At 29.8% G+C, this 20,760-nt stretch overlaps 1 protein-coding gene across 1 annotated transcript in view; it reads right to left on the reverse strand.

Moving 5' to 3' along the window:
• The window catches only part of vn (membrane-bound neuregulin protein vein), a 374,159-nt gene extending 353,661 nt beyond the window's left edge, over positions 1-20,498 (reverse strand). The window contains exon 1 of the mRNA XM_075377295.1: positions 19,046-20,498. Within this exon, the coding sequence (XP_075233410.1) occupies positions 19,046-19,841 (796 nt within the window). The 5' untranslated portion in view covers positions 19,842-20,498. The remainder of the gene's footprint in view (positions 1-19,045) is intronic.
• Positions 20,499-20,760: the final 262 nt, after the last annotated feature.

The following is a 20,760-nucleotide window of genomic DNA, read 5'->3' on the forward strand; positions in this document are numbered from 1 at the left end:
CCCACCGGGTTGGTCTAGTGGTGAACGCGTCTTCCCAAATCAGCTGATTTGGAAGTCGAGAGTTCCAGCGTTCAAGTCCTAGTAAAGCCAGCTATTTTTACACGGATTTGAATACTAGATCGTGGATACCGGTGTTCTTTGGTGGTTGGGTTTCAATTAACCACACATCTCAGGTATGGTCGAACTGAGAATGTACAAGACTACACTTCATTTACACTCATACATATCATCCTCATTCATCCTCTGAAGTATTATCTAAACGGTAGTTACCGGAAGCTAAACAGGAAAAAGAAAAAAAGAAAGGTTAAATTCAACAAAAAAAAAGAAGAAAATTATATTTTAATAAAAATGGAAAAATTAAACAATTAATTATTGAATGGTAAATACCAGTAGATATTAATCATATATGACTACAAAGTTTAAAATAATTCCTGAACAAAGATAAGAAAATTGAATATAGGGAAAAGGAAGTATGTGTATGATAGTTATGATAGTATGTGTATGATAGTATATATATATATATATATTTTTTTTTTTTTCATTGATGGTCTCTTTGGACCGCGTCGAACTTTTTGCACAACAGATATCTTCCGTCTGTTTTCCCAGTACAATTTCATTTCGTCTCGTTTAACTTGTTTTTGTTCATCAGTCCACTGCCTCCCAGTTCTTGTCTTATCTGTAAATTTCCAGAAAATGTGTTTTTTTAATTTTATCTCTAAACTCAGTTCTGTTACACTCATTGCCTTCGTTCAGTTGTAGTTCGCTGAGATCCTTCTTAACTTCGACGACCCAATCCGTAGTCGCTTTCATATTTGTTAAAAAACTAAAGACGCGTTTCGTTAAAATTACAATAATAAATTAATGGATGAACCAAATAAACAAGCCTGACAATTAAAAATAATATTTTTAGATTTAGTAGTCAGTTGTACAATGTAGTTTGTATAACATTAAAGAAGGGTAGTATAAAAAAATAAATTCACATCAAACCCATTATATTTTAAATGCAAATAATAAAGTTTTCCCTGATATAGTAATAACAATAACAACACCTTTACAAGTTCAATTTTTCGGTTTAATATACTATTTGTCTAACTCAGTGTCGGAGTGATAACGACTCTGCTCTTCATCCGAAGATTTTAGGTTGGAGTTGTGGATAGACATGGCTTTTTTCACACACTATAAAAAAAAGTAATTCCATTTTTCCATCGGGAGATATTACCGGATTTCAGCCAGAATATAACGGAATATAGAGGAGTTAGTTTCTGTTGGACTTTCTCTTCATTAAGTCAGTTACAGACATTCAACACATCTATTCATTATTCCAAGAAAACAGATTATAAAAATTTGCGAACAACAAATAAACCTATTAATGTAATTGTATATCTATAATTTATCTTTATAGATACGTAGTGTAGATGAAAAATTGATGGAGAAGAAATATTAAACTGCGTGAAAATTGTTCGAGCCCGGTATAAAATAGTGCAGAAATACAAAAAAAAAGATACCTGAAAATAAGTAAGATAAAACATTAATATTAGCTATATATTAGCCGTGTGTGAATTCAAATATTTTCAGTTGGTGTAGTATTCCAGCAGTCGATGTGTGCAAAAGATTAATAGTTTATACTTCTTACCGTTCCGCCAACTCTAATGACGATAGTTGCAGTTTTACATTTCTTTTTTTAGTTATTGCTTTAGAGGACTAGATGAAATGATAATTTTGTAGCGTGTGAAAATGCCGTACCTGACCGGAATACGAACCCTGGATCTCTGGATGAAAAGCGAAGGTTATTAACAATAACTTTATTAATAAAGTTAATAAAATAATAAAACACCAATAACAGTAATTTATTAATTACATACTATAATATAATTACATAATTAAAAAGGTACTTATTTTTAAAGTAAAAAAAAAACACACACAAGTGTACGCACATGCACAATTCAAGACAAGATTTTGCTAAATAATAGTAATAATAATTATAACTTCATTTCCTGAAATAATGAAAATTATGAATGGAAATGTTGTATTATTATTTTAGGTTCTTCATTGCGTGAGAAATTTATACGCCTACAGAAAGTTGCATAAATAATATAAACAATAGCCAAACAAAAGAATATGAATATTTAATTTAAAAAAAGTAAAGTAAAGACTTCAACGAAAAATAGTAATTTTAATATTTATGCTAATTTTTAAATGCAATTATATTTTTTTTAAATATAACTTTATTGAGATATTTAAAAAAATGAAATTTATAAATTTTATTTTTTTTTAATAAGAAATAAATGTGTACTTCAGCTTTATAAAACATGTCGAATACGCATAATTCTATTGTTAGTATTAATAATATTATTATACAATTTTATTATTATAGTGTTTTTGTTTTGGATGTAATTTTGAATATAATAAGAAATACAAAATTTATTATAGGAGGTTTTACCTCATTTTACTGTTTAACCTCCGGCATTACCATTAGGTATGCTTCAGAGAATGAGATGAATTATTTGTAGCGTGTGTGAAAAATGCCATGCCCGACCGAAATTCGAACCCGAGACCTCCGGATGAAAGGCCGAGACGCTACCACTTGCGCCACGGAGGCCGGCATCTAATTCTATTATATCCGCGATTTTTCCGTTTTTGTAAATTTTATTGCTTTTAAATAAAAAACGAAAGCATTTGTCGAGAAATGGTTCTTGCAAACGTCTTTTCGTAGATGTTTACATTAAAATCATGTATCACATGTCCACCTTCCTATTTAACAAAAAAAAATTATAGGGGATCCAAGATGGCGGAGAAAATTAAAAATATACATAAAGTAGCTATGTATCTATAAGATTCGCACTTGTTTCTACCTTCTACTACCCTTCACTTTTTAAATATGAAACTGTTTCCATCTTTTAATATCATCCAGTATATATCAGGGGTGGATCCAGGGAGTATTAAAAGATATATCAGAGGGATAACATTTTCGTATCCCCTTCTTATTGGGTTGGGTATATAGTATTTCATACCCTTTTATCGGTTACATACTATCATATCGTTTAACCAATCACTAGTACTACTGTAAAAGAGTAAAAAAGGGACGGTTCCTGCAAAACCAAAAAAGTGCTTAAGTTTCTTCAATTTTAATTATTCGATTTATAAAAATTAAGCTGTAAGTTATTCGAAGTGACCCTTACGGAGATTCCAGAAACTATTTTAATGTTAAGCTCGGACAGTGTAGTGCTAACAACTTCAAACAAAACTACCATGCAAACAATTAAGATTTATATATATATATATAAATAATCATATTCGATGGAATAAAAAATAATAAGCTGAAGATTTAAATTGTTTTTTATTTGTTCGTTCATTTTAATATTTATAATTAATTCAATTACAATCTAAAATTGTACACATTTTATTTCCCTACAGTAATAATAACACAATAATTTATATACAAAATAAATTCATCTCGATGATTACAGATGTATAATATCCTTTCGTAACCTTAATATGAAAAAATTTTCATTCTCTCTTTTGAAACGTTTTTATTTTATAGTAAATTTGGTAAAATTTTAAAAAGTATCATGTAATTTTATTTAATGGTTCTTTTATTTCAAGAAGTTAAGCCATTTTTTCAGTTATATTTAATAACAGCATATCTTTTAAACCTGAATAACGAAATAATCATTAATGCGTTCCAATCCTAATTAAGAATTCCCTCGATATTTCGAGAAATTACGGGAGATGGGCCTTGGAAGGACCTTAGGTTTACCGTGAGGCCCTTTACGTCATACAGCGATCCTGTTGTGAGTAGATCGTATTTACCATTTAATATCCTTGATCTCTTTTTCCAAATTTTGTTGAATTCTGTAGGTTAAATGAAACCGTGTTAAGTCTATAATGATGTAAATGTTAAGATCTGTAAATATTCTTGTTATGATCTGGTGAAGTATACCTCTCTCTCTCTCTCTCTTTTCCTGTTTAGCCTCCGGTAACTACCGTTTAGATAATACTTCAGAGGATGAATGAGGATGATATGTATGAGTGTAAATGAAGTGTAGTTTTGTACATTCTCAGTTCGACTATTCCTGAGATGTGTTGTTAATTGAAACCCAACCACCAAAGAACACCGATATCCACGATCTAGTATTCAAATCCGTGTAAAAATAACTGGCTTTACTAGGACTTGAACGCTGGAACTCTCGGCTTTCCAAATCAGCTAATTTGGGAAGACGCGTTCACCACTAGACCAACCCGGTGGGTGGGTGAAGTATAAGTAAATCCATGGAATTTCAACTCAGGTAGCTCTATAATAATTTTATTGATGAACGGTCTTTGAATTAAAGCTGGGTCCCCTAATTACTTTTAAAAACATATATTTTTATTCATTCGTTTTCAAAAACTAGTGTTAACTATTTTATTTTTGTCAAATCGGGGTACACTTCCAAGCTGAAGTTACAGAAGCACAACACATCTAAACATGTTACCGTACTACGGGCCAAAATAAAATTAATATAAATTATTAAAGTTACATGAATATTACATTAATATTTTATATTTATATATAAAACACAGTAATTTTTTTCTAAGAATTTTTTTATTTTTATACGTAGACTACGTGGTATGGATAAAGAAAATTTAATTTAAATGAAAATATTCTGGCAGTATTACAGAAGGTTAGTTTAATATATACATTTTCAACTCAATTAATTTGAATAATTGTATATATTGTATTCTGTAAATTGTACACATTACTCATTTAGTTGGACGTATAATCAGTGTAACGAATAAACTACAAACACATAACAGTTGAAGAGATGAACATATGCGTCAGCACGCATTTCATCGTCTCCCCAGATATATTATTATAGATACAGATTAATTATGATATAATATTAAAAAAATTATGATAAGGACATGTGTGTCTACATTTAAGTAGTTATGTAGGTTACACATTTTTATTATACGTAAAGAAAAGATTTGCTTTGCAATGCACAGAGAGAAAGACAGGATTGTGTGTGTGTGTGAGCGCGCGCGCGCATGCGTATAAGACAGAATGAGAAAATATTTCATTAATACAGTAAACATTTTCCTGAAAACCTTTATCCTGTTATTCTAAAAATCTAATAATATCTTAAGTTTCATAACAGGAAAATGTGTTTCTGTCCAAAGAAAAATTGAAAAAAGAAATTTAATAGTGTAGCATACGTTGTATTGGATGGCGCAAAAGAAGCAAAGAAATTTGAAAAACCTCTTAATTTTAATTGATTTTGTTCATTTCCTTTTCTGACCTTATAAAGGAAATCTGGTAAATTATAACAAAAACTCAATTAACTTATTACTGCTATTTTAATAAAATGAATCCAACCTTCGCTTACATGATTAGGTACTTGATGGAACATTTCCGACAGCAGGATTCAGTAAGGGATATACCGAAATCTGGTAGACCACATAAAGCTCAAAGTGAGGAGAATATTCAAGGAGTAAGAGAGAGTTTGAGAAAATCCAGAAACATCAACCCGAAGACGCTCACTTCAGCTAAACATTACTCGGAGATCATTAAAGCGAATATTAATAAAGAACTTAAGACTGTTCTCATACCAAATTCAACTCGAGCAAGAAGTGAAACCTTGATCTTGAACGAGCAAGAGATCTTGAACAAAACCTAAAAATTCTGCTGTACAGATTCAAGAATTGGCACAAGAAAATAAAAACTTCATGCATAATTTGATAATAATTTGCAATAAATCCCACTTCATTTGAATGGCATTGAAGCCACATCTGAATGATGTGGCTTCAATGCCACAATTTTGTTTGTTAACAAAGCCATTCAGGCTTTGTTAACAAACAAAATTGCCGAATATGGGGAACTGAAAATCCAGGAATTATTCATAAAAAAGAATTACATCCGCTTAAATAAAAGTCTGGTGCGGTATTACATTTCAAAGGATTATTAAGCTATACGTTCTTGAAGATATTGACGGGAATGCTGAAACTTAACTGCTGAGCGACATCGGTAAATGATTCAAACGTTTCTGCTATCTGCTGTTGCTGACAATCAAGTGACAGGTTACAAGATGGAGCCACTGCACAAACGGTCAGATTCAATATGCAGCTCTTGAGAGAGATTTTTGGTGAATGGATAATTTCAAGGAACTGACTTTCTCGTTCGCTGAATTTAACAATCCCAAATTATTTTCTCTGGGGATATTTAAAGAAGAAGGTTTATGTTAATAAGCCAACGACCATTCACCAATTTAAAAAATAAATTCGAGCTGAACTGAAGTACTAACTTCAAATATTTTAATCGACGTCATGGAAAATTCTCTAGAAAGACCGTAATTCTGTAAGACAAAAAATGGGGGTCATTTGCGCAACGTAGTTTTCTATCAATAGCTTAAAAAAATTTTCCAAAAATTATAGTTTATAATTCTTCATCGAAATAAAATTAACAACTTAAAAATTTGCTTCGAGTAGATTTATCTCTTTCCTTCTTTGTATTTTTTATTTTCTTCTAGCAAAAGAAAGACAGGTTAATCCAGATTAACACTGAGTAGGATTTATTTATTATAATTCAAATCTAACGGAATTTAAAAAAACTTCAAAGTATTGCATGATTTTCACGGCTATTAAATGTTATCAAATATGCATGAAATTATGTTTTTTAGAAATTTGTTTCGTGGTAAATGTTTAAAAACCATTTGCTTCTTTTGCGCCATCTGATGTGTTTTTCATTCATTAAAAATGTTTGTGCACTTTTTTATCCAGATCCAGTTTATTTTAAGATGGAATTAATACGTAATATTAACAAATATTTAAAAATAACGATAATTAAGATCGATATTTACAATTTATTGATGTTTTTAAGTTAAAACATTGAAGTTTTCTGTATACTGCATAGAATGTGTAATTTTTTTAACAATAATTAGTAATATCCATGGGGCCGATAAATCTTTGTTTCAAAATTTTTTTTTTATTTCCTATACAGTCTGGAGGGATAATATTTATAAAATCCTGGATTGATGCTCCCTACCAACCTGATTTTTCTTGTAAGGATTAATTCTAATATAATCATCTATTGTCTTCAAACTGTTTTTCAAGATCAGGTTTTCAATTTTTTTTTAAAATGATTTTCAACTTCTATATTGTTTAGAAAAGCTTTCTACATTTAACTCTTTAGTTACCTTTTATTTCCCTAGTACAAACTCCTTACATATTTTCACGTCTTTTCTACGTTTTCGATCTATATTTGATTTTATTTGAGCTCTTTTCAAAATGAACCTTATCTAATTTGAACTAATCTGCTTTGAATGTTTTACTTTCTACGCTATTATGTTTTTTTTTTTGCTCAATAACAATTATATTTACAACCGGCTCTCCTGCGCAGCCATAAGTAAATTTCCTGACAAAAGCACTGATAAGAAGGTCCTTAAGGAACCCCCAAAATAAATAATACACAATAGACAGTTGTAAGCAAACTTAAAGTCAAATATGAAATTTCAAGCTCAGTCATAAATCACAAACCATTAATTTCAGCACCATATAATCCACAAAACAAACATTAATAACAAATAAAAAGAAAAAGAAAGAGAAGTAACAAGAAATTAGATACGACACCACTAAACTTGACGGTGTTAGATTCCAAACTGTTACGCAGACCCTAAGACGAGTACATGGGTTCGTTTCAACCGTCGGACGTCTGTGCTGTTATCGAGTAGATTAATTGCAAAGTGGTTTACATGATTCTCAAGCCTCTACAGGTATTTGACAATGCGCTGTCGTGCAATATCACGAACCGATGGGAGCTCCAGATAATCCTGAATCTCATCATTCCGCATGAACCACGGAGCTTCGGCAATTACCCTCGCTACTTAGTTCTAAAATCGTATAATTTCCATATTGCTAGTATTAGCTGTTACCCGCAATTCCACACCGTACGTCCAGATTGGGCGCAGGATAGTGTTGTAAATAAAGATCTTGTTTGATAACGTGAGGCCTGAGTTCCTCCGTAGTAGCCAATGAAGTTCCCTGTACCTTGCGTTTAGAAACTTAAAGAAAATCTTTTGAAAAGGTTTATGGAATTTTAGGTCCGGGGTCAATAATTTAAAAAATAAATTGTACTTGATAGCAGCTCTATACCTATGAAATATTAACTTTCAAAATATGTTTGAAAAATGTTTAAACTGAAGGAAGATAAAGCGAAAGAATAAAAAATACAAAATTAAATTTTTAAGAGGTTGATCTAAAAAGGTTTTTTTTAGATTATTTATTTATGCTTTGTAGGTAAAAAGTTTAATAAGTTTTTTTCTAAAGTGCCTATGAAAAAAATCGAGATTGGTTTTTCCCGATATCCCCCCACCCACTAAATGGATTTTGAAAAAAAAAAGAATATAATAATAAATGCCCCTTTAGCAGTATTTGAGTGATATTTGAAGAAAGTAGATTTGGATAAGCCTGAGATATAAGCCTAAAAGCAGTGCAACACATACATACGCATATACATATGTTTTTTGGTCTACACGAACTAGTTTTCATTCGTCCGTTTATCTATCTTTATTTATCTTCTATTTAAAAGACACTGCGTGCGAATGAATGTGTTGGTCGTAAGTCGTCCACAGATTGGACATGTTATATAATCCAGTGACTGTTTAAGTATGTTTATTAACACGGACATTTCCATAATTACAATCTTTCACTGTTTGATTTAGTTGTGAGTGGTTATCAATGGATGGCCCTCTCTCATGAAATATTTTCAACATATTATTTACTTATGGTTTCGTCAGCAGAAACCTACTGTAAATTTTTGTTACACAGTAAAAAAAAAGAATGGAATATATGGACCCTAAAACTAGAAGATCTACAAAAAAAAATCCGATACCCCATTTTTGACACGATCAACATACTTTCCCCTTTAGTATAACTATTCTAGCTATACTCACCGGTAAAGTAATTTACATTTTCTTTTCAAGTGCATAAGGGTGTCGTACAATATAAAATTAGCTATAAATATATTGAACCCACCGGGTTGGTCTAGTGGTGAACGCGTCTTCGCAAATCAGCTGATTTGGAAGTCGAGAGTTTCAGCGTTCAAATCCTAATAAAGTCAGTTATTTTTAATACGGATTTGAATACTAGATCGTGGATACTGGTGTTCTTTGGTGGTTGGGTTTCAATTAATCACATATCTCAGGAATGGTCGAACTGAGACTGTACAAGACTATAAACTTCATTTACACTCTACATATCACCCTCAGAAGTAATATCTGAACGGTAATTACCGGAGACTAAACAGAAAAAGAAAAAAAAGCTATAAATATATTAATGTAATTTATTAATTTCGCAGAATTATCGGCTTCAGCAAAATTTCTTTTTTGTAAAATTTAATATTAAAATTAGAGAGTTATGTTTATCATCTCATTCATTGATGTATTTATAAAAGATCTGACTTCTTTAACAGACACATAAAATAAATATTATATTATTATTTTTATATTATTTTAAACGTATCTAGTTTTACATAAAATACTGATAAGTTTTTGTAATATTCTCTTATCAAATATTACTAGATTTTTAACGACTTTTAATAATTTCAAATTATAATTTATATCTCAATCTATTTTTCATGTTTTTTTTTCTATATTACTTGTTAAATTATGTATAATAATTTAACAGTTTTTTTTTTGTCTTTCTTCGTTTATCTTACTTATTTTATCATATAATATTACTTTATCATATTAATGCGATAGTATATTGCTGTTTTTAAAACGTAAATTGATTACGAATTATGAAATAATCTCCTTCTTTGTAATTACCTTTGTTATTATTACTTTTAATATTTGTATTTATTGTTTTTTTATATGTATGTCTTATGAAAATTTATTGTTATACGTTTAACTTATCATTTATATTACAGCTTCATAGTTTTACAATAATTAATGTAAATTATAAAAGTATAAAGCATATAATAATTTCCCATTAATAAATACGTATAATTTATTTACGTTTCATTTTAATACATGAAAATACTTAAAAATGATTAATACGAAAAATAAAAGACTTCTAACAGCTTGAAACAATGTACGTATATTAATTTTACCCACCATCCTCAAAACTTATAATTTAATTCAATCAGCACATGCGACCACCTCCAGAGAAGGGGGCGCATTGCTTCCTCCAAATAACTAGGGCCCCGATAGGCGTATTCCTTACTTCTTTTTTCTGTTTAACCTCCAGAAATTATCTATCAGATAATACTTCTGAGGATGAATGAGGATGATATGTACGAGTGTAAATGAAATGTAGTCTTGTACAGTCTCAGTTCGACCATTCCTGAGATGTGTGGTAAATTGAAATCCAACCACCAAAGAACAACGGTATCCACGATCTAGTATTCAAATCCGTGGAAAAATTTTACCAGGACTTGAACCCTTGAACTCTCGACTTCCGAATCAGATTATTTGGGAAGACGCGTTCACCACTAGACCAACTCGGTGGGTGATAGGCTTATTCCTGGTTTCCCGAAAGGCATTAGCACCGAAAGGGCTTCATCGGATGGACTGAAGGCAAATCACGCCGGAAGTACGAGGCTCAAAAGTTTAGACCACGGTCAGACCCAGTAAATAATTTTCACGCTAGTCCATACGGATAGGAACGCAGATCACCAAATCCGTCCATAAATAAAACTTAAAATTTATATCCGCCACTAAATAACCCATGAAACCCGCCCGATAATAGAAAGATGCAGTAGCAAGGGACACTGTCTAGGCTCTGCGATTTGTAGGGAGAAATATTGAACTCCCGCTATTCTTGCGTTCCGTTCCATTATAATTTCAAAGAATTTCAGATCTATCTCAGATATTTTAGATATATTTACATGTTATAATAAAAATTGGAATAAATAGTTAAAATAATAGTTTTTTTTTTTTTTAGAAGACATTGATTGCATTATGTATACTGTTTAACCACAGTAATGGAATTGATCTGTATTTATTAATAAAAGTTAACAAATGAATATAACAATTTATTTAAATGATTATTTTATTTATTTGTAACTACAGGTTTATTAAAACCTTTTTTCGTTGTTCTTTCTTTTTTATTAACTTTAACTTCTTTGTTTGTGAAGAAAAACAACATTAAATAATACTAATTTTCTTATACTTTTAATTATTTAATCCTATTGATTTTTTTCATACGCATAAACTAGTTTAAAGTATAATTCTACAGGTAAATTTAATCAAGAAAGTTTTAGATTAACTTAGAAGATTATATTTTTTATATATTTTAAATATAAATTTATTTATTTATCAATTTTTTTACATTTTACTATTATTTTCAACTTCATTTTATACCCAGAATTTTTCCATTAATTATAAACGATTAAATAATTATGATATTAAGTCATATCAATATAATCAGTTTATTTATTTATTTTTTAATATTAATTTATTCAAATTTTGTATAAAAGTTGTTGAGATAAGCTTTCTTCTCCCTATCATAATATAACTTTTACAGCTGTTACATAAGACTTGATTGTATAAATAAAATCAAGCCATCTTAATTATAAATCTTATTATTTATATATCTTGTATTCACACACGCGCGCGCGGGAGAAGAGAGATCTTAAGGTTAATAATAATTATTAAAAAAGACCATAAAAAAGTCTATGAAATCATGGACCAGCTACATAAATTATTACTAGAAAATAAAATGTAGTAAAATGTAATGTAATATTTACAAAAATAAATATGATAGAATTTTATTATTTATATTTGTATATATAAAGCTGACTTATAATTAAAGTTATACAATTTGTTACTATTTATATATACTATTTTAAAAAATATATCGCACAACAAAAACCAGTAATTCTATGCAGCATTTATAGTGAGTGCACTATAAACGATAAATAATGTGTTATTAAGTTAGTAATATAATCAATTACTGCAGACAAATTTTGTTTTTATTGAAGGTGAGACTTGTAGCGGCTTGTCTAACGTTGATTTTTATACAATTCATTTAGAATCAAATATTTCATAAGAATTACGATTATAAGAATTATAATTATACCACTCCGGAGTGGTAATGACTCAGCCTTTCATCTGGGGATCCTGGATTTCATAAAAACTGGGCATGGCATTTTTCATAAGCTACAAAATCTCATTTCCGTATTTCCATTAAAGTATCAAAGGTTCCGTGGTGAATTACAAGCAAAAAATTACTATAAATTCACAAAAATATGGAAATATTATATTTTTAGCTATTTTTTACTAAGTTTTATATGGATTTCATAAAAAAAATTCTTTATACGTGACACTTTCTTTGTTTTTCCTGTTTAACCTCCGGTAACTACCGTTCAGATAATACTTCAGAGGATGAATGAGGATGATATAGTATGAGTGCAAATAAAGTTAGTCTTGTACATTCTCAGTTCGACCATTCCTAAGATGTGTAGTTAATTGAAACCCAACCAACAAAGAACACCGGTATCTGCGATCTGGTATTCAAATCCGTGTAAAAATAACTGGCTTTACTAGGACTTGAAAGGTGGAACTCTCGACTTCCAAATCAGCTGATTTGGGAAGACGCGTTCACCACCAGACCAACCCGGTGGGTTTTTATACGTGACACTGGAATCAAATTTTCTAACCTAGAAACTTTTTATTCATAAAACTTAAGAATAAAACTTTTCCAAATCAATGTTTGTAACAATTTTACCATTATTTTAATTTTACACTTGTAAACTTTATTTAGGAACTAAGGAATTACTAAGTTTATTTTAGGTAGATTTCATAAGAAAGCTACCTATTGTAATGGGGTACCATGATTCGACTTCCGGAAAATTTCGACATATCTTCGTATTTGACATCTCCCAAACCACAAAACCAATGTCAGTTCAAAAATGTATATATATATATATATATAAATATATATATAAACAACTAACACGCAAAACACTATAACTGCCGTAATTTTGCGCCAATCACTTTCAAATTGATACATAAAATATAACGACCCAAAATCTCGGTTGAGTTCGTTAATGGGCAAAATCGGATTATAGGGGTGGAAATGAAAGGGCTTTTTCGAAAAAAAAATATATAACTAACTTTTCTATTAAGTAAAATAACGAATTCGTTGTTCCTACCATTCTTTGGATAAGGGCCTAAAATTTATGTAAATAATGTTTTTTGATATCATCAACCATTGACCCAGGGGGTGGAAAAAATAGGATTTCGAAGACAAAAAAAATTATATCTCCCTTAATAGGCACAGTATCGAATCGGTTTAAAGTGGTCGTTAGTCCTCTAAACATTACTTAAATCCTTTGTCTGAAACAGTTTTTTATATGACCAAACCTTACGGTAAGGGAAGACCAAAATGTTGCTGGAATTGTAAGAAGATGAAATTGTCGTATGCTAAACATGTGAAAATTTTTTATGTAACATGTAATTTTTACAATTTTTATGTATGAAAATTTTTACAATTACATGTAACATGTAATTGTCGTATTGAGTAAATTTGAAGTTTTTCTTAACTTTAAGATGGAAATCTTTTTTTATCCCCTACTTAGCACCGGTGAGATCTACCTCCGCCTTCCGGCGTGCCGAAAGGGATTTTTTTTAAATAAGGATCTCTCTATTGCTTTATTATTTTGTTTTAAATTACATTTATGTTATTATAATAATAATTTTCGGTTTTTAGTACTAACAGATGATTTTTTGATCTGAAATGTGGCTATAATAAAAAAAATAACTTTTAATAATTAAAATGACCATTTATTATTCACCCTACCAAATATTTAATACTAAATTATTAAAAAGTATGTCATAAAAATAATATCTAAAAACGATATTTTTAATTATTAATGTCAGTTTATATTTTAGTAAAATTTAATTATCGTATAATTTATAAAATGATTCAAAATACTCAATCTTTATTTTAAAAATCATTTCTTATTCTACTGCTCTGTCTTGTCGATTTTAACAATTCTTGTAGCAGTTAAAAAACAGAAAACCTTTTTTGTTAGATTTGTAAAAAAAAAAAGATAAAATATTATTTTTTATGAAAATATGGAAAAAGAAGAAAATTCTTTTCTTTAAACGAAATATAATGGGAGATGTTAGATATTTACAGGCGAAGATTTATTTGTTATACAATACATAATGGTTACTAGTACATATTACTAGTTAATTATTTTCTTGACTGGAATATTATTTAGTGAGGAAAATTGTGATTAGTTTAATTTTTTAATGTAAAAGTAACTTTTGATTAAAATAATCAAGTAGAAAATACGCTACATTTGAAAAAAAATGTATTGGAAATTGAAACTTTTGGTTTTAAAAAAAAGTCTAATTTATAATTAAATCAGCAAAAAACTATGAAGTTGTGTTTTTCAATTATTTAAAGCTTATTTAATCATTATAAATTTAATATATATATATTTTATTTGTTATATTATTTGAGAGAATTGAGTTAAAAACCTAACGAGACCTATATAGCTTGTTAATCTTTCATGGAAGAAATTAACTTTTAATTTATAATCTATTTTAAGCTATTTAGATCATATTTTTAGATCAAAAATAAATTTTATAAAAAAATGTAATATGTATCTATTTATTCGTTAAAACGTCTAACAACTACATGCCATTTATTTTTATTTTAAAATTATTACTTCATATATGATACATATATATTTTAACTAGAAAGATGAATTATGGATGAAATGATAGGTGAAATAACAAACAGTATTTCTCGGGAATCGACAAATGATTTAGAAGATAGCATACTAAGAAGTATAACAAATAATCTTTTCAAGTTGGTGTCAACATACATAAGAACTTTGTAAGTTGTACAATTTTTATATAAACTTCTTTTTAATTTTTTTTTTTAATTTTAAAATAATCAAATAATTATCTTTATAAAATAGAAATATCAAAAATTTTTTTTAAATATTTGAAAAAATCCCATTTCTATGAAATTAATATTTTTATTTTCTATTTAATTATCGCTTTTATTTTTTAGTTAAAAATTTGATGAAAACATTTTTCTTTGTGAAAGTACTGATACCTTTTTTTTTATAGTATTGCATAAGAGTTTGATAATACAATGAAGTCTTTGGAGATCAGAACCTTTTTAACTCATAATTGATATTCTTTAAATCCGCTTTAAAATAAAGAAACAAACGATTTTATTATTTTATTGCAATGATTTCATAAAAATTTCCTAAGTTAAAAAGAATCTTGATAAAAAATGTTCAGTTCTTCATAAAGATAAATTTATTAAGATGTTACCCAAATCGTATGAACTATTTGAAAATATTTGTAATTTACAACTTAAAAAATTCGAATCTTTTTTTTAAATTAAAATAATCAGCTTTTCATTTATTTTGTGAAAATGATCTATATATACATATATATATATATGTATATAATAAACGTAATAAAATTTTAATGAAAGTATAAATAGTTTTTCTTTTTAGAAATGTAGTTTTAAATTTAAACAGTAATGTCTTGCATGTGGGAACGTTATACTTATAGTTCAATTTGTTTTTTCATAAAAATATTATAACAGATTTTGGATTTATAGTAATAGTTTTATATATATATATATGTGTGTATATGTGTGTGTGTGTGTGTGTGTGTGTGTGTGTGTGTGTGTGTGTGTATGTATGTATATACATACACTTATGTATATATTAATTATAATTAATAATTGCCAGAAAATAATTAATGAATTACATTTTGTATAATCAGATGAAACAGAACTCTTCTCATATTTAAACTACATTCTTCTTCGATAAAATTATAATACCAACAATAATATTCTTTAAGAACATAGCACACATACACACACACACCCACACACACATTACGTTTATATAAAAATGTAATACTATATAAACACATTAAATTAAATTTATTCACGTATACGTAATCGTACGTTATGAGCAAATTGTTTACTATTTTTACGTTAAAGTACTGCAAAAGAAATAAGAAGATATATTATTATTTAGACTGAAGGATTTAGTTGACATATAATATCAACAAGTACTAGCCAATTACTCATTCTTGTCATTATACATATTGTTTTGGTAATATTTCCCCTGCAGTAATAATATTTTAAGTACTGTGCAATTTTTTTTTATTTGAATTTTCGATTTGAATTTTCGTTTTGATTTTTATTGTGATATATGTTTCGATAATTATCATGCTAAATAAAGTAAGAAAAAATGTAATATTTGAACACTTACATATTTTAATTTTAAAATAAATCCTCTGTTCATATCAGGAAAGACAAACCTCGATAATCTAGAAATTATAAATTGGTACACATAAAAACAATTGATGAAAATTGAGGTAATAAAAAGAAAACTGTTTTATTTTTTACTTCCTTGTATGAAGTAAAGGAAGTATTGTGATGGCTAAAAATTTCGATTTTCAGATTTCAACGGAAATATCCATTTTGACCATCCCTGAATCTATTTTGACTAGCTTCGGCGTGACGTCTGTACATACGTATATATCTCGCATAACTCAAAAACGATTAGCCGTAGAATGTTGAAATTTTGGATCTAGGACTTTTCTACCATGTAATTATGCACCTCCTCTTTTGACTGCAATCGACTGCATCAAAAGTGTCCGAAAAAGCCCAAAATCCAAAAGAATTTGCGTTTTGGACTTAACTGCAGTAATAAGTCCTCACTGAAAGCAGCTTTTCAACGATATATCATAAATGGTGCTTATTTTCATTGGTTCCAGAGTTATAATCAAATAAAATTTTAATAAGTGAAATATTTGGATCTAACAAGGGGAAGGCACATACATCGGTTCGAATCCGACTTCACATACATATATTTTTTTTAATTTTCTTTTTTTTAATCTAAATATATTTATTCATTAATAATTATTAACCTGTGATTGAAAAAAAAATTAACCATAAATAATAACAATGCAAAAAAAAATAGAAGTTAGTGAAATAAAATGTTATGTACTTTTCAGTTTAAATCAACATTTTTACAACCTGAGATTAATAATTATTAATAAATCAATATATTTAAATAAACAAAAAAAAAAATTAAAAGATGTATCTATATGAGGTTGGTTAGAACCGTGTTGTGTGCATGTTACGGATGACACGTTTTCACATACACCACATATCTAATTCAGCAACGTGAAACAAAATTAATTTATAAACTAATATAAATTGCTAAGGAAATTTTTAGGGCCATTTTTCTTGAGTACAATTGAATATTGCGTGTAAGTATTTTGTGAAGACACGTAAACAACGTACTATTCACACACGCAGTATGATTCAAATCGGTGTCCCGAAGCCCATGCCTTCCCCTTATTAGCTACAGTAATGTGGATCTTAGGTGCCTTACACAGATTTAACTTTTTATAGAAAAACGTCACTATAGTTATTTTCTTTCAGAATTAGAAATAATTAGCTTACAAAAACAATGTTTTTTAAATATTAAGCATTATCTTAGTATATTAAAATAATTTTATTTCCAAAGCCTATCTTGTTTTACCTTTTACACATTCTCAAAAGCGATTAGGCATAGAATATTGAAATTTTGTTTTCATTTTGTAGATGGTTATATCATAATAATTTATAAACATAGTATTAGATATCTATCTACTGTTTATTTTTATTTAAAGAGTAATATCCTTTATTACTCTTTTTACTCTCTCCTAATATTTCGTGTAAGATTATTGAATTAATAACTGTATAAATAATTGATGTTAATAAAAAGTAATATTTCAACAATTGTGTAACTGTCCACTTTATTAAAGAATTGGAGGATCGCATCTCACTTTCAAATGAAGTAAGTTTAAATAAAGTGCTGAAAAAATGTGTATATTTAATTTAATAGGCGTACAAGGAAGTCATATGGTATCAAAATCAGATTTTTAAATTATGAAATCGTTCCAAAAATAAATAACAAATTAAAAATTTAGTAAAATAGGTAAAGATAAAAAACTCTTTTGTAATAATAATAAAGTTTTTGAATGCTAACTAATAGTTCTGCTATTTCATTTATTTATATAAACGTAATTAACGAAATGTTAGTATTTAATTTAATGAATAATAAAAAGTATTAAACAATCTCTTTTAAGAAAATTCAGAATTAAACGATGCAAAATGAAAATCGTTTGTATATGTACAGTTTGTAAAATGACATTTTAATTTTTAAACTAATACAGACCTGTATTATTCACGAATACAATTATTTAAGGATGCCAGTTTTCAAACGTTTTCATTCTACACATTTCGAAAATACGTAAGTTTTTAATTTATATTATTTTACTAATTAATATTTTTTTTAAATTTACATACATCTTTTACTGAGCGTATTGCTCATTTATATGCATATATTGTATACATGTACATATAATTTATCAATTAAAAACACTTTTCAGCAGCAAATATTATTATTTTTAGATGATTTAGACAGCTGCTCAGTATTATTGACTGCCGTATGTCGTTATATATTATATAACATATGCGAAAGATGTGGGAGTACATCAGCACGAAAAATTAAAAGGTTTAAAATAATAATAGTAATAATAAATTAATGTTAATTTCTATTATTAACAAATCATAAATATAAATATAATCAGCTTATGATTAAGAAAGAAAGATTTGAAAACATTTCACTTAAGTATAAATTTTTTTATGATTTACTATTTTTAACCGGATTTATACAAACATATACTGCATTTGTACAATTATAATCTTAAGTTGTACATAAATAGGATTCTTTATCATAATTTTTCATACATAAATGTATTTATGATGAGTAATTTATCATGATAGTTTGCTTAACAACGTATCGTATTAACTAAACGTAAATTATATTCTACATTTTTTTTTTTTTTAATTGTTATCAATTATAGCCTCTTATCCTTGTCTACGATACATGCTTATTTCGTACTCAACTGTTTATTCAATGCAGTTTGCCTACTTTAGATTGCAATGTAGTAATATACTAGATATATGGAATCGTTATAATTTTTATATTAATTAAGATTAGAAAAATAAAAAATATATTACAACTCACCGCAACCATGGCAGAGAACTTCACGGACAGCCTGTAAATTTTTGCGGCTTCGAAAAACAGGCTCGCCGAGGACGGAGAAATTGTGAGGTCCAACGCCGCTTACAAAAACAAGATATTTTCCGCCTCTTTTGATGTTGGTACGCACAAGCTCTCCAGGGCGTCGGGTATAATTATAACTTTGTATACAAGGTGTTCCCGGCGGTTCCGGGCCCACTTTTTCTTTGAAACGTAGACGAACTTGACTACGGATACGTAAAGCGGCCGGGCTCGAGTCCTTATGGACGTGCTGTACGACGAAGGTAACAGCATAAGTACCACCCGGATCGCGAACGATGCTGCGGGATCGCGCTTTTCCTTCGAAGACGGTATCGGCTAAATAGGCTCGAGCCGCCACCTGGTTGGTAAGGTCGCCGACGTGCGAACACGGTTGTTTACCGGCATTTTTTGGCCGTAAACTAGACGAGGAAAATCCGCCACCCCTAGGCGCTCTACGCGGTGTCGTCCTAGAGATCCTCCTCAAAGGAGCCGGCGGCCTAATATACTCAGAGTCTTCTTCCTTTCTCCTCGATTTTCTTAACGCGTCCGAATACCACTCGCTGTAATTGTCCTGTGCTCTAACCCTAATTGTCCTAGATAGTTCGTACGAGGACACTAAAACACTGTTATACTGTGACGTCCAGAGAGCGCGCCAACCACCTGAACACACTAAACACAGCAGGAACACAGCACTGGCCGGGCTCAGGTAGGACGATCTACCAGTACCCCGCCATTCACAGCCGGACACCCGTTCTGTCATCCCTAAATAACGAGCGACACTGTCGTCTATCGCTGTAACGGTGACATATCAAAATAACCGACAACACTACAGCACATGTTTGTATCTCGTCTTTGTTACCGGCAAGGCGCCGCACGATCGGTTAAGTTTCTTGTTTTTGTTTCCCCGAGCCGTGTGTCGCTATTTTTAGGTCGAAAACGAACGAAAGGGTATTTACTTTTTCGGAGGATTGTCTTTGTGCGTGTTTAAAGAACGAAGGGCGAGGGCGACGACGGTTATTTTTGGAAACAGATAACGCGGGAACGACGACAATTAATACCGGGGGTGAACGGCGATTAATTTTAGCTAGAACGTAAAGACTTAATCCGGTTGATGGGAAGGAGGCGAGTCGCGGGGGAGGTAAAAACGATATAGGGTGCGAGGACGTTTAGGTCCTTCTTGAACGGAGGGTGGTAAGGATAGGAGACGGGCTGGAGCGGACATGGCAGTGAGCATTGTTCCTGAAGAAACTTCTACGGATGCGGTGGTTTAGTCTACTATGTAGCTTCCATCGCACGCACACACACTCTCGCACTATTTTGATGAACACGTGTTCGAGAAGTCTCGTCACCGCACTGCTTATGGAACTGGTATCAACTCGCCTGCTTCCTAAACACAAACTGATCCGATCAGCTTTTGTTTTTCGCACCGAACGCCGAGCTGGCGCAGCCTGTCGGAGAATTGAGAACTCCACTACGTAGAAGAAGACGGAATGAGAGAGGGAACTCGACCCTATCCCCGGCATCCACCCCTCTTCACAACACTCTCCCTCCTTTCCTCTATTAATAGGCTCTTCCTACAATTGCCACCTAGTCAGTCTTCTAATATCTCTCTAATCTATAACAGCACCCGGCACCCGGCCACCGCATACTCTTTTTAACTCTTACCTCTCACTCTGCTT

Source organism: Lycorma delicatula, chromosome 10 (assembly GCF_047948215.1).
Source record: "Lycorma delicatula isolate Av1 chromosome 10, ASM4794821v1, whole genome shotgun sequence".
Taxonomy (NCBI): Eukaryota; Metazoa; Arthropoda; class Insecta; order Hemiptera; family Fulgoridae; genus Lycorma; species Lycorma delicatula.